Source organism: Kogia breviceps, chromosome 5 (assembly GCF_026419965.1).
Source record: "Kogia breviceps isolate mKogBre1 chromosome 5, mKogBre1 haplotype 1, whole genome shotgun sequence".
Classification (NCBI taxonomy): domain Eukaryota; kingdom Metazoa; phylum Chordata; class Mammalia; order Artiodactyla; family Physeteridae; genus Kogia; species Kogia breviceps.
In genome coordinates, this window is record NC_081314.1 from 148314734 (window position 1) to 148328231 (window position 13498).

The 13498-nt window shown below is 57.2% G+C and overlaps 1 protein-coding gene across 11 annotated transcripts in view; it reads left to right on the top strand.

The window, feature by feature from the left end:
- SLX9 (SLX9 ribosome biogenesis factor) overlaps positions 1–13498 on the top strand; it is a 48867-nt gene that overhangs the window by 13582 nt on the left and 21787 nt on the right. For 6 of the 11 annotated variants that reach the window (XM_059065389.2, XM_067035251.1, XM_059065390.2 and 3 more), the window contains 2 exons: positions 2401–2469; positions 8984–9119. In XM_059065389.2, coding sequence (XP_058921372.1) covers positions 2401–2469; positions 8984–9119 — 205 coding nt within the window. Of the gene's footprint in view, positions 1–1306; positions 1367–2400; positions 2470–8162; positions 8291–8983; positions 9120–11555; positions 11648–13498 lie in introns of those variants that run through there. The other 5 variants (XM_067035245.1, XM_067035252.1, XM_067035247.1 and 2 more) reach the window with 4 other exon arrangements.

A 13498-nucleotide genomic window follows, 5' to 3' on the forward strand; every position in this document is an offset into this window, starting at 1 on the left:
GGGCTGAGTCAGAGGGGGCTTGGTGCTGGGGTGGAGAGAAGTGATACGCAGGCTTCAGGAGGGAGCGGACGGGACAGGCTCGACGTGGTACTGCTGCCCTCTTGGTGCTGGGCAGTGTCCCCTGAGTGTCCCCAGTCCAGCCTGGATGGCCCATTCTCACGGGGTGTGTCTGTAATCGAGCGGGACCCCTTGGGGCCTTGTGGGGGGGCAGACCCCTCTCGCACATCCTCTGCTGTAGCTCCTTTCTGAAGTGCCCAGATGATAGTATCTGGAGCATATTTCCTGAGTTTTTCAGATGCTAAAACCCACCACTAAGTGGAAGAAGTTAACTACTTGATGAGTCTGAGCACGTAGCCGCCAGACCTTCTGGTACCTAATGTGAACCACCCCGTTACCTCACCATCAGCCAGTTAGAGAGCTGTGCACGAGCTGATCACATACCCTGCCACCCGCCTCCGTCACCTGGCCTTTAAAAATGCTTTGCTGATGCCTTTCAGGCAGTTTGGGGTTTTTTGAGCACAAACCACCTGTCTCCTTGCTTGACCCTGCAAAAAACTTTTCCCTGCTCCAGTCTCTGATGTTTCAGTTGTTTGGCGTCACTGTGTGTCGGGCACTTGCACTTGGCGCTTGGCAACGTGTCCGCAGGCGGGACCCTTTCACAGGGCTGGCTCAGACACCTGGGGAACTTACGTGGCTGCTCTCCCAGAGTCCGGAGGATGGGCGCTGGCCCATCTAGGGTTGGCTTGAAGTACCAGGGTCGGGTGGATGCGGTCAGGGACACTCAAGGGTTCTTCACAGGGCCCTCTCTCCTGTGAGTCTGAAAACTTCCATTAAAGCTACTGTGGAGCCAGGTCCTTTTCCTTTGGCTGGACATACATGTCCTTCTGCAGCCCTGGAGATGTCCAGAGACAGGATAGAGCACCACCCCGGGCAGCCGTGCTGCCCTCACTCAGCCCTGACCGCAGCCCTGGGCACGTGGCGGCCCTGCCCAGATACCGCCTTCTTTTTTTTTTTTTTTTTTTTTTTTTTTTTTTTTGTGGTACGCGGGCCTCTCACTGTTGTGGCCTCTCCTGTTGCGGAGCACAGGCTCCAGACGTGCAGGCTCAGCAGCCATGGCTCACGGGCCCAGCCGCTCCGCGGCACGTGGGATCTTCCCGGACCGGGGCACGAACCCGCGTCCCCTGCATCGGCAGGCGGACTCTCAACCACTGCGCCGCCAGGGAAGTCCCTGCCTTCTTAAGGCTGGTCCACCTGGCCCGCTGGCCCCTCACCGTCCCATTGAAGGGCTTTGCCAGCCCCTGGAGGTTGGGCTTGTTGGGCTCGTGGAGCCTCCAGATGCCCTTGGGGTCCCTGGTGGGATGCTGAGGTGAGCAGACCTGAGGTGCCCTGGCCACGCAGTGCCCGTTCCTGCTTGTTCCCTCCCGTGCCCCTGGGGCAGCGTCTGTTGGCCACCCTGGGCCGGAGGCCCCCCCGTTCTCGGGCCTGCAGCCTCCGCGAGACTGAAGCTTCCCCAGTTCCCTCGTCCTCACGGGGTCGGCGTGCCGGGTCCCATTCCCTGGGCTGCCGGGCAGGGGTCCTGGGTGGTGCGGGGAGGGTCCCGACCTGTATGCCAGCCTGCCCCTCGTTCACATGCCACGTGCGCTTACGGTTCTGTCCGTCTCTGCGGGTCGTGGACTCCTTTTTCTTTGGAACTTATTTCAGAATCAGGAGTAAGACAGAGAAGACCTCTGAGGGTGGGTCCGAGGCTCCCGTGTGAGGCTCCGCCGCGGCCCTTGCTCAGGCTCCGGCCCCCCGACGCGCCGCCTGCGGGCTGCCCGCCACGCGCCCCTCCCTCCCGTCACCCCCGCCGGCCTGGCCCGGGGTGACTGACGGCCCTGCGCCTCCCCTTCCTGCTGGGCTGGGAGGTCGGGGTGAGTGGGGAGGGAAGCGGGCCGGCTCCAGGCACGGCCGCAGCGTGTGGGATCTGACTCTCGGGAACGGGGTTAGATCCCCGTGGGAGTCACGGGTTATGGGAGTTCACGGGGGATCCTGAACTGACAAGCCCAGCTGAGCAGGAGCGCTGCCCTGGCAGAGCCCGTCTCTGCGCTGCTTCTCCTTAGACGCCGTGGGTGTGCTGTAGCAGCTCGGGAACCTGCGGGACACTTGGATCCTGTAGAGAACGCGCCCCGGGTGGAACGTGGCCTGGGCTTAAGCCGCGTTACCTCTGGGGAGACCAGTTAAGGCCCCGCAGGTGGGGCAGCCTGGAGTCGCTCTGCCCGTGTGCCGCGGCCCTGCCTGGGGGGCCTGGTGTCCCGCAGCCGGGGCCAGGCGCGACGGCCGGGCACCCTGATAGCTGCACCTGTGTGTGCACACCTTGGGCTCCTGGCTCTGTCCTGCTCACCCCGTGTTCTCTGTCTGCAGGTGCCAAGGCCAAGGCTGTTTTGCCCAAGAAGGAGAAGCTGAAGCTGAGGCGCGAGAGGTGGCTGCAGAGTAAGATCCCCCTGTCCCTGGCGGGGCCTTGTCCCGGGCTGGCTCGGAGCCCGCTTTGGGTGGTCTGGGGCCCTGGAGGAGGGGGCCTGTGACGTGACAAGCAGGCGGCCCCGCGGGGGAGGGGCTGGCCCTGTCACCCGTGTGCAAAGTGTCCGCACGGCCTTGCCTCAACCCCGACCCCCCCACCGGGAACATCGCGGGAAGCTGCTTCTCCCGCCGGAAGCACCGCAAAGGGAGCTCGTGCGGGTCGGGTGTTTTATGATACCTACGAAATTTCCCACTTTCTGGGTCTTCGTGTGTCCCTCCAGGCCCCCCCCAGGCGCGTGACAGTACAGGGTCCCCAGCAGAGGCATCTCTTCACCCGCCTGGTGGGGCCGGGGACCCCGGGCCTCTGCTCTGCGGGGGTTGGTGGCTTCCTCCTTTCTGAGTGCCTGTCTGTGGGGTGGACTTCTTCTCATTGATTTTGCTTGGGAAAGATACTGACATTTCATGATGCTGAATATCTGCTGACTTTTTCTAACGATTTTCTTGTGAAGATTGTTTTGAAATTTTTTTCTTACGGTTGTCTTTTTAGTGTTTTGCTGACTTATAAAATTAATTTGAAATGGTTTTTTCTTTATGTTCTCATGCAGTTAAAACATGATCTGCATTATTTTTTCCTTGAAGGTTTGAAAGAAACTGTATGCTTTTAATGTTTTAGAGAAATTTATCAATTTCTTTCACAATTGTTAATTTTAAGTTTTCTTTCACTTTTTGGATGTTTCTTAAGGAAATGATTCATTCGTCCATCTTCTTTTTCACAGTCCCTAGCGTGGAGTTGTGCAAAATATTCTTTGTAAAATGGATTTGGAAAAGTTAATAGGCCGGGAGCACTGGGGCCCTGAACGTTCCTGGGCTACAATTTTTTGATGACGTTTAAGTTTTCTTCTATGACGGTTGGTCTTTTTTAACTACTTGAGTTAATCTTGGTCACTCATTTTCCTATAAAAACATCTAATCTAATCAGATTTCAACATTTATTAGCAGAGTTGTTGGCTTCTCATTATTTAATATCCTGCTTATCATTCTTCATTTGTATCCCCTTCTCTAATTTCTGGTTAATTTTGTCTCTTCCATGCCAAGAATTCTTGTATTTAGTTGTCACTTCTACTCTTCTGTTTTCCAAATTGCTAAGTTTCTGTTTCCTTAGTACCCTGTTCTTGGTTTCTTTAGGTTTTAGTGATGTATTTATTTTTGTATGTTTTGTTTAGGAATGAAAGGCTGTATGTCAGCCTCTGAATATAGCTTTAGCTACATCTCTGAAGTTGATTTTACTTAGTATTTTATTAAGAAAAGTTTTGTACGGAAAAGTAGGAAGAATTTTACGGTGGGTGCATCCTTATGCCCCACCGTCCACCTTTTACAATATGGGCACCTCGCTTCTTGATCACATGCCTGTTCATCTGTCCATCCCTTCTGTGTGTCCAAACACCAACCCGTGTTTTAGCTACGTGTTCCAAAGTAAACTACAGACTTCAGCACGCTTTCTCCCAAATAATTCCACTGGAGTTCAATATTTGTTTATGGTTCTTTTTAGTTTTTATTTTGAGGTAAAATTTACATGCAGTGAAATGCAGATCTTAAGTGTGTTGTTCAGTGATTTATGACAGATGCCTACACCTGTACAACCAGCATCCCTTTCAAGGTGCAGACCATCACTGTCACCCAGAAATGCCCCGTGCCCCTTCCCGGTCCCGACTCCCCCAGTGGTAGCCACCGTCTGGTCTTTTTCAGGTCACAATTTAGGTTTTACTGCTCTAGACACCGTGTAAAAGGAGTCATGTAGGATGTGCTCTTTTTGTGTCTGGGCTCTTCTGCTCAGCTTGGCGTTGGGCTCATCCGTGCTGAGTGTAGCCGTAGTGTGCACCCTTCTGTTGCTGAGAAGTGTTTCTTTACGTGGACGTATCGTTTGGTGTCCACTTTCCTATGGATGGACACCTGGTCTGTTTTCTCTTTTTAGCTGCTGTTAATAAGGCTGCTATGCACATTCTCTACAAGTCTTTCTGTGGACATATGTTTTCATTTCTCTTGGGTAAATACTTGGAATGGAATGCTGGGTCATAGGGCAGGTGTATGTTTAGTTTCATAAGCAACTGCCAGACGTTTCTCTACTGTGGTTGTACGTCTACGCCCCCCCAGCGACGTGGGAGAGTTGTGGTTGCTCCACGGCTGTGCCGGCGCGTCTGTCCCTGCGGCCCTAGCTGCTGAGCGTGAGGTGCCCGTTGTCATGGTGAGTGGGCATTTCACGTGCTGCTGCCCACTGGGGCGCCCTCTGAGGCCCAGGGTCTGTTTCATGAGGCTCTTGCTGGGCTCTTTATTACTGAGCTCAAGGAGTTCCTCCGTTCTGGAGACCAGTCTTGTCAGGTGTGTTTTGCAAATCATTTTCTCCCAGACTGTGACTTGCCTATTTAATTTCTTAACAGTTTTTTTTTTTTTTTTTTCTTGATGAACAGAAGTTTAATTCTGAGGAGGCTGACTTTTCTTTTTTCCTTACGGGGTTAGTGTGCGTGTGTGTGTGTGTGTGTCTTGTTTAAGAAAATGGCCCAGTCCCAAGTCAGGCGAATAAATCCTACTCTTCTAAAAACTTTACGGTTTTGGCTTCTTTGTTTACGTTTGTAATCCATCTCGAATTAATGTTTGTCTGTGGTGTGAAATCCGGGTTCAGGTTCTTCTTCTTCTTCTTTTTTTTTCCAGTTCCAGCACAATTTGTTGTAAAGACTTTTCTTTCCTCATCCGTTGTCTTTGTGTCTTTGTGAAAAGTCAGATAGCCTCTCAGTACCAGGCTGTCTCAATTGCTGCAGCTGTGAAGCAGGTCTTGGGGTCAGATAAGGGAAGTCCTGTGTCCCAGGTCCTCTGTTTCAAGACTGCTTTGGATGGTCCAGGTTCATAGCATTTCCATATGAATTTTATCACAGGCTTGTCAATTTTTTGAACGTCACCACCACCAACAAAACCTATTATAGCAATGACCGGGATTGCTTTGAATCTGTAGATCAGTTCGGGAGAATTGCCATTTTAGCAATATTGGGTCTTCATCCATGAACGTGGTATCTCTCCCCTTTTATTTACGTTTTCCTTAATTTCTGTCATCAGTGTCATGTGGTTTTCAGAGTAGAGGTCATAGATTTTTTTTGATAAGATTATTGCTGTTTTACAGTTTTTGAAGCTATTATAAATGAAATTCACAAAAGCTTCATTTTCCAGTTTTCTGCTATTTATTATATTATTATTAATTAGTTATTTATTAATCATTATTAATTTTGTATCCTCTGGTCTTGCTAAAATTGTGTTAGTTCTGGTAGTTACCCTGTAGGTTCCTTAGAATTTTCTGCATAAATGATCATGCTACTAAAATAGAGACAGTTTTACCACTTTCTTTCCAAACTCTGTTTGATGTCGTCTTCTCTCCCTACCGCAGTGGCCGGAACCTTTGCAGTGTTGTTAGAAGTGGTGAGAATTGGTCCCAGTCTCCACGGGCTGAGGACTGGGCCATGGTCAGTGTCCCGTGAGCCTGCTTTGCTCAGGGTCAGTAACCCCAGGCCGTGATGGCGCATAAAGCCTAGTGGTCCTCACGCGAGCTCTGTTTCAGGCCCTGTTTGTAAGGAACTTCCCTTCAGTTTCTCACAGGTTAGCAAATGTGGGCCAGGAAGCAAGGAGAGAATGACCAGGATGGATGGGCCTTCAGGGGATCTGGTGCCTCTGCCCTCCTGGGCACCACGTAGAAACACAGGTTTCAGCCCATAAAAATTTCCCACCTTCAGCATCCCACACACCAGTGAAATTGTCTTATTTGTAGTGTTCAATTCTTGCATAAGTAATTTTTAGGAGTAGCGGGAGGGAGGGACACCCCCCCCTCCGCCTTTACCCAAGATGGCTGGTCACAAAGCCTGCTCTTCGAGCTCCCACCTCCCTGACGCCTCCTTGTTGGAATTTCCCTCGTTTCATCATTTGCTCTCATATCCAGTAGGCTAGCTCTCTTGTTTCTTGTTCTTTTTCAAAAATGTCTTGGCTATTCTTACACATTTAGTCTTTTTAAAAAGTAAGGTTTGGCATTAGATCCGAGGTTCAGTTACAGGCCCTGTTGGAGTTGGAGCTGCGTCAGACTTGAGGCCGGTGTGGGAGCCGCGCTCACGCCCTCCCTGGGCTCGGAGCTGCCTGTCCAGTTTGGCGGGTGTCTCCGCCATCCCTCCTGTGGCCCGCTTCATCACAGAGTCTGTCTGATGTACACAAGACGCGGAATTTGTGGTAGATAATCTTTCTCAAATTAAGGAAGTTCCTTCCGTTCTTGGTTTCATTGTCATCTTTATCCTGAGTGGACAGTGAATTCTGTCAGGCTCTTTGGGCGCTTCTTGTGGTGACTGTAGTCTTTCCCTTCGAAGCAGCAACTGCACTGACCAGCCGGCACATGTCCCTGGGTTGTGCTGTCCTTGCGTGCTTCGGATGCGTCCTAGGTGGACCCCACGCATTTATAACCTAAAATGCTCTGGCTTTGATTTGCTGGCATTCACCTCCGTCCTCCTATGAGCTGGGCCTGCTTTGCTCGCCTGGCCCCCCAGCTTGGGCGCCGGGCTGGCCAGCCGGGGAGGGAGCCACCCTGTCCCTTCCCCTGCCCGAACCCCCCCACCGCCCCGCTACTGCCTCGGCCCTCCTGGAAGCCAGGGCTCTCTGGGAAGAGGCACCCGGCTTGATGAGGTGCTGAGTAAATTGTTTATCCTGTCAGCATGGAGAGTACTGAATTGTCACCCTATACATCCTAACATCCCTGGCATGGAGGGGGGGCCCGGGGCCCAGGGCAGGAGGACCCGGGAGGATGGGCGGTCTTCGTCCCCAGAGCTCAGCTCTTTGGGGTGAGTTGAGGGTCCCCTGGACGCCCCCAGTCTGGATGCAACGGGGGTGGGTGTGTCCCCGACTTGGCTTGTCCGGGCGGGCCTTTCCGAGCTTCTCTGGGCAGCGAGGGCCTCCGAGGTGGGCCGCGAGCTTGGGGAGGAGCCGCTCCTGCCGGGCCTCCCAGACGGCTTCTGCTTCCAGAAAGTGTTCTCTTCTGGAAACGCCTGTTCAGGGCCGCCACACATCCCTCGCTTTTCACGTACACCTCCTGGGGCTTGGGTGGACCGCGGCCAAGCCGAGCGCACGCACGTTCTTTGTACTGATCATCGGCGGGCTGTCCCGAGCCTGTCCTCGCTCGTGGGGCCCCGTCCAGGTCCCTGTCCTCCTGGCCTGCCCCGCGCCTGGTGTCATCACCGCCCTTCTGCGTGCCGTGCCCACCGCCGTCGCCTCCTGCACCTTCCCCGAGGGGTGGCTGGGCGGCCACAGCTCCTGAAGGACCGGTTGCAGACTCACAGCCCCTCGGGAGGGAGACAGCCCGCGCCGGGCCCGCCTGGGCCGCTGGCTGGCGCTTCTCTGCTGGCGTCCCGAGGCCTCTGTCGGCTGGGCTGTGTGTCTGTCGGCTGCTTGTCAGGAAGGTGCTCTCAGTTCTCTTTTTAGATGTGATTCAGAGTCTGCAGCCTGGTTATTTATAGCCCAGTAAACGTCATGCAGTTGGGAGGCAGGAGAGCCTCTCAGGCTCCAGTCTGATTGTCCCCAATCCATCGCATCAGAGCTTCATTTCCAAGCTTTTTAGTAGCAGAGCCTTTTTTTTTTCTTTTTTTTTTAAGGACTCTAATGCAGAACAATCAACAAATCAATTATCACAGATTCAGGCAGTTTCCCTGGAGCAAGGTCTGCACACAAGCTAGTGAGCTGGAGTTTTCCACGAGCCACACTGTGGAAATAACGCATTTGAGTACGTGTTTTATTAGCAATTTTGAAATACATATATTTAAAAATGAAAGATCCTGAGGCCACGTCCCCGTCCAGGCCCTGCCGAGCCCCTTCTCTGTAGAGGCCGCAGCCCTGCTGACCGGCGCAGCCTCAGCCGGGCGGCCCATCCGTGCCCTGCCCTCTGCTCGGCACCCTGGACCCCAGGGCCTGTCCCAGTGCCCGTAGCCCTCTCCCAGCGCCCCCCCACCCCCCGTGCGGGAGCCCCCTCGAGACCCCGCGGTGCACGTTCCCTCTCGCTTTGGACCTGCCACTCTCACCCTGTTCCTTTGTTGGGGACCCTCCTGCCTGCTGACATCTCCCGTGGGCACCTCTTCTCCCTCCTGGGCGTGTCCCTAGGAGGCCCGAGGGAAGCCGAGGGGGAGGGCCCGGCTGCTCTGACTGCGCGGCCCCCCCCTCCGCCCACCCTGCTCCCGCGGCCGCCGCCCGGCCTTCTCGGGGCGGCTCCCCCGCCTGCAGCCCGTCTCCTCATCAGCCTGTAATTCGACAGCCACCTCCGGGATTAAGGGGGGCAGACCGCTCGGAGCCAGCCTGCCCCCCGGGTCCTGTCCGAGCTCGGGCTCCGTGGGCTGGGAGTCGGACCCTCTGTCGCCGAGGGCAGCGGCCGGGCTCTTGTCCTCCTGGGCCCCCTCTCGCTGACCCCTTACCCCCTCCTCAGAGATCGAAGCCGCGAGGCTGGCGGAGCAGAGGCGCGAGGCGGAGCGGAGACGCAGGGCCACGGTGGTGGTAGGGGACCTGCAGCCCCTGAGGGACGCCCTGCCCGAGCTGCGGGGGCTGGAGACGGCTGGACAGCGGTGAGTGTCCCGGCTGTGGGGCTGCTGCCTTGTCCAGGGCGGGAGGATGAGTGGGTGGGTGGCTGGGCCAGGCACTGACCCCGCAGGGGCCCGTCTTGACTTGGACACCCTCGTCCCAGGCCCAGCCACGAGCCAGGGGCCCGGGTCCCGGGGGCCCTCCTCGGGGGCGGGAGCCCGGCGGCATGTGGGCAGCACTGTTGCTCTCCTGCCGCGTGGCCAGAGCCGCTCAGCCGGGCTGCCGCCGGGCTCCGTGCTCTCCTGCTTGTCTCCGGGAGCCACAGCTGCTGCCTTTGCCGCCTCCCTCCCAGGACCCGCCGTCCTCCTGGGGCCCTTCCTGCCTCCCTGGGTCCTGTGTGCTTTAGGAGAGCACGTCCATCTGTTGTGCCCGGGCTGCCGTTTCCGAGCAAGGGTGAGGCCGCCTGGCCTGGCTGGGAGGCGCCAGCGTAGGTGTGACCGCGGCCTCGGCTTTAGGACAAACGGGCAGCAATTGGAGGGCCTTTCTGTTCTGTCACAGTTGCCAGACCGCCATCGTCTACTGTGTTGTCTCTAATTTTGCCTTTTTGAAATAATTCTTTCTCCTACCGAATTCTCCCCTGAGGAGGAAGGATCTGGGGTTGGCAGGGGACGCGCTCAGGGCCCCTTGGCTGCAGAGCCAGATGGTCGGTCCAGGCCGGTTCCAGGATGGAAGCGCCCAGAACGTCAGGTCCAGATGAGGAGTGGTCACCAGAGCTGAGATTTGGCGACGGAACCAGAACCCAAAATGCACATTCCATTCCTGGTTCTTGAACAAAAATGTGACCCGGTCAAGCATCCTCTCCCTGCTTTCAGTTTTCTCATCTGAAAAATGTGCTCGGGGCTCCCCGAGGGGGGAGAGCTGTGTAAACACCGCGGCCAGCAGCCCGAGGAGGACCGCGTGGGGCTGTGGGGGCCCAGCTGCTCTCCCAGCCCCAGCCTCCGGTCGACAGGGGTCACCGTTTCCCCCTCCAGTGCCTCTTGGCACTGGGGAGCTGTTCGTTTAAGTAAACATTATTTTAGAACAGTGTTTCAATATAAATAGAAAAACGACGGGGATAATACCGACAGTCCCAGTGTAACTCACACGCGGCTTCCTCTCTGTGACACCTGACATCACCGTGTGCGTTTGTCACAGTTAAGGAGCCAACGCTGAGTTATAAACAATAAGCTTAAAATAGTAATTGACTAAAAGCTCACAGTTTATGCAGACTTTCTCAGTTTTCCTTGGTGCCCTTCTGCTGTCCCAGGACCGCATCCAGGACCCCGCGTGACATGTAGTCATCGTGTCCCCTCAGAGCTCCTCTGGGCTGTGACAGTCTCTCAGACCTTCTTATCTTTTTTTAAAAATAAATAAATAGATAAATAAATTTATGTATTTATTTATCTATTTATTTATTTATGGCTTTGTCGGGTCTTTGTTGCTGTGCAGGCTTTCTCTAGTTGTGGTGCGCGGGCTTCTCATTGCGGTGGCTTCTCTTGTTGCGGAGCACGGGCTCTAGGCATATGGGCTTCAGTAGTTGCAGCACGCGGGCTCAGCAGTTGTGGTGCACTGGCTTAGTCGCTCCGCAGCATGTGGGATCTTCCCAGACCAGGGCTGGAACCCGTGTCCCCTGCATCGGCAGGCGGATTCTTAACCGCTGTGCCACATGGGAAGTCCCAACCTTCTTGTCTTTAACGACTTGACCGTTTTGAGGACCAGTCAGGCGTTTTTCAGGGCGTCCCTCAGTGGAGACCACAGAGGGGAAGGGCCTTTCTCATCACGTCCCGTCCGGGGCGCGTGCTGTCACGTGACCTGCGCCGTGGACGCTGACCTTGGTCACCTGGCGCAGGTGTGTCTGTCAGGTCTCTCCGCTGTGCAGCTGCTCCCCCCTTCCCCACTGTCCTCTGGAAGGAGGTCGCCGTGCACACCCCGCACCCAAGGAGGGGGGACGCTCCCCTCCCCTCCCCGAGGACGGAGTGTCTGCAGAACCACGTGGATTCTCCCGCAGAGCAGATTCCCTCTCCTCCCGTCTCCTCATCAGTCACTCATTTATGTCCGTTTGGACCCGTGGGTATTCATTTTATTCTTCGGGCCATGGTCCAATACGACTTGGTTCTGTTGCTGAACCGGCTCCAGCTCCGGCCCTTGGGAGCTCCTTCGGTTGGCTCCGCTGTTCCCCCGACACACCCATCCCTGGGGGCTATTGTGCTTTGCTTCCGAGCACTTTCCTTCCTCTCTGGCCCGAGGAGCTTCAGGCTCATCCCGAGCATTTCCTGCTCCTGTCCGAGAGTCGGCGTTTCTCCAGGGAGCCCGGTCCCTTCCGTTGGAAGCGGTGTAAGAAGCCAAGATCTGGGCGCTGGTGCGCTGACCGCGGCTGGGGTGTGGTTGCTTCTAGGCCCTCCCAGCTGACAGCAGGGACATACGTGTGTGTCCTGACCCAGGTGTGTTCCTGTGAAGTTCGGGGAAGAGTCTGCAAGTCCGTCCTCACTTGTCATGCCGACCGCAAGTCTGGGGACCGCAAGACCACTCTTAGGTTTGATGATTCTCACAGAAGACCGTTACACTCAGTTACAGATTATTACGGAGAAGGAATTCAGATTAAAATCAGCCAGAGAAGGAGACGGTGGGGAGGGCCAGGGACTGTCCCAGTCTTCCCTCCCTGTGGGGGCAGTACGGAGGTCTCGCCCAGGACGTGCAGCGATGCACACCAGTCTCCAGCCCCGGGGGGCGTGGGCGGGCAGGCCGGCAAGCTTTGCCTGTGCTCCCTTCATTCCTTTGGCCTTGTGGCCAAGTGACGCCGGGCTGGGAGCCCCCAGCCCCATTCACAAGGTTGGGGTCCCCATGTCATCAACCCTCAGTCTTCCAGCTCCTAGAGCAGGCCCAGCCCTGGGATGTTTGCTGCACAAGGTGTTTGGCTTCTTCTGTGCCTTCACAAGGGCAGGGTTTCCTGGAGCTGGGCGAGGCGGTGCCCTTCAGGACGGCTCACGCCAGGGCTGCCTGTTAAAAGCAGTAGGTTGCACGAATGGCCCAGCTGACAGGTGACTTCAGGACATGCCCCCGGGCCTCCGAGTTGGGTGGAATGTGTTGGGGGGCAGCCTTGTGCCTGGGAACCCAGATCCCGAGTGCAGGGCCTCCGTCCCCAGTCGCCAGCTGGGACACCCTGACTGAGGCCCGGGGCTGCTCCCAGCCTGTCCCAAACCTGGGTGGCCCTGCAGGGTGGTGGGGAGAGCCCGAGGCTCTGAGTGGGCCCAGCGGGTCCAGGTGTTCCCCACGCTCCGTCGGGTGGGTGCCGCCCAGCACTGACCAGGCACCAAGGCCCCTGGAGAGCCTGCGGGGACCCTGAGGCCAGAGCCAGTGAGTGGGGGGTGCTGCGGCCAGTGGGCCGCGCTCACAGGGAACACTAGACGCCCCAGGAAGTCGATCCTCCGCGGCCCCAAGCTCGTAGCGGACGAAGGTGGAGGTCCTCACGCGTGGAGCCTGCGCCTGTCGTCAGCAGGGCTCCCTCGGCCCCTGGGACCTCCGGGGTTCGCCCGCTGGTGCTTGGTTTTGGGCCCCCGTCCCCTTGGGCTGGGTGTGCTGCACGGGCTCATTCACGTCAGAGGGGGAGGGGCAGGGGTGGCACAAGAACCTCAGCGCTGGGAGGCACCTGGGCGCTCAGTGCCGGCTGAGGAGAGCCTGTCAGGAGAGCACTGGCCTGTCTTACAGTCGGGGAAACAGGCTTCGAGGTGGAGCGGCTTCCCTGAGGCTCCTCCCAGGGCAGCCAGGGCTGGGGCCCTCTTCCAGCCCAGGCACCTCTGCGGACACTCGGGCAGCGGGCGGTGTGCTCTCAGCTGCAGTGGGTCCTGGCAGGAGGGTCTCGCCCACTCTCCACCCGACTCGGCCCGGCCGCCGTGAGTGAGCTGGGGCCCTCCCCGTGGGGACTGCAGAGCACGCGGGCAGGGCCGGGGCCGGCGTCGGGCGTGGAGGCCCCTGCTCCGGGCCGCGGGGGTGAGCGCTGGGGGTCAGTTTTCTTCAAGCCCGCGGCCTTGGCAAATCCACCCCGCCTGCGTCTGACCACAGTGGAAAACACCTCCGCCTCCCCCTGTGAGTGGCCTGACAGGCCCTGGAGGTGCCCTGAGACTCAGGCGAGGGTCCTGCCCTTCCTCGCCCCCCCACCGTGCCCCCACCGCACTGTGCTTGGCCGCATCTGCACCCTGGGCCCCGAGGGGACTCCCGGGTGTGTGTTCATACCTCGGTGCCCTCGGCCGTGGGCAGCCTTCTTACCTCGTGCCAGGTGGGGGTGGAGGCCCAAGGCCTCCTGATCCCCCGGCGCGTGGCCGACTCCTGGGGGTGCTGGCTGGGGGGAGGGAGTCCGGGCCCACCGGTTCGGCAAGGGTGGGGCCTC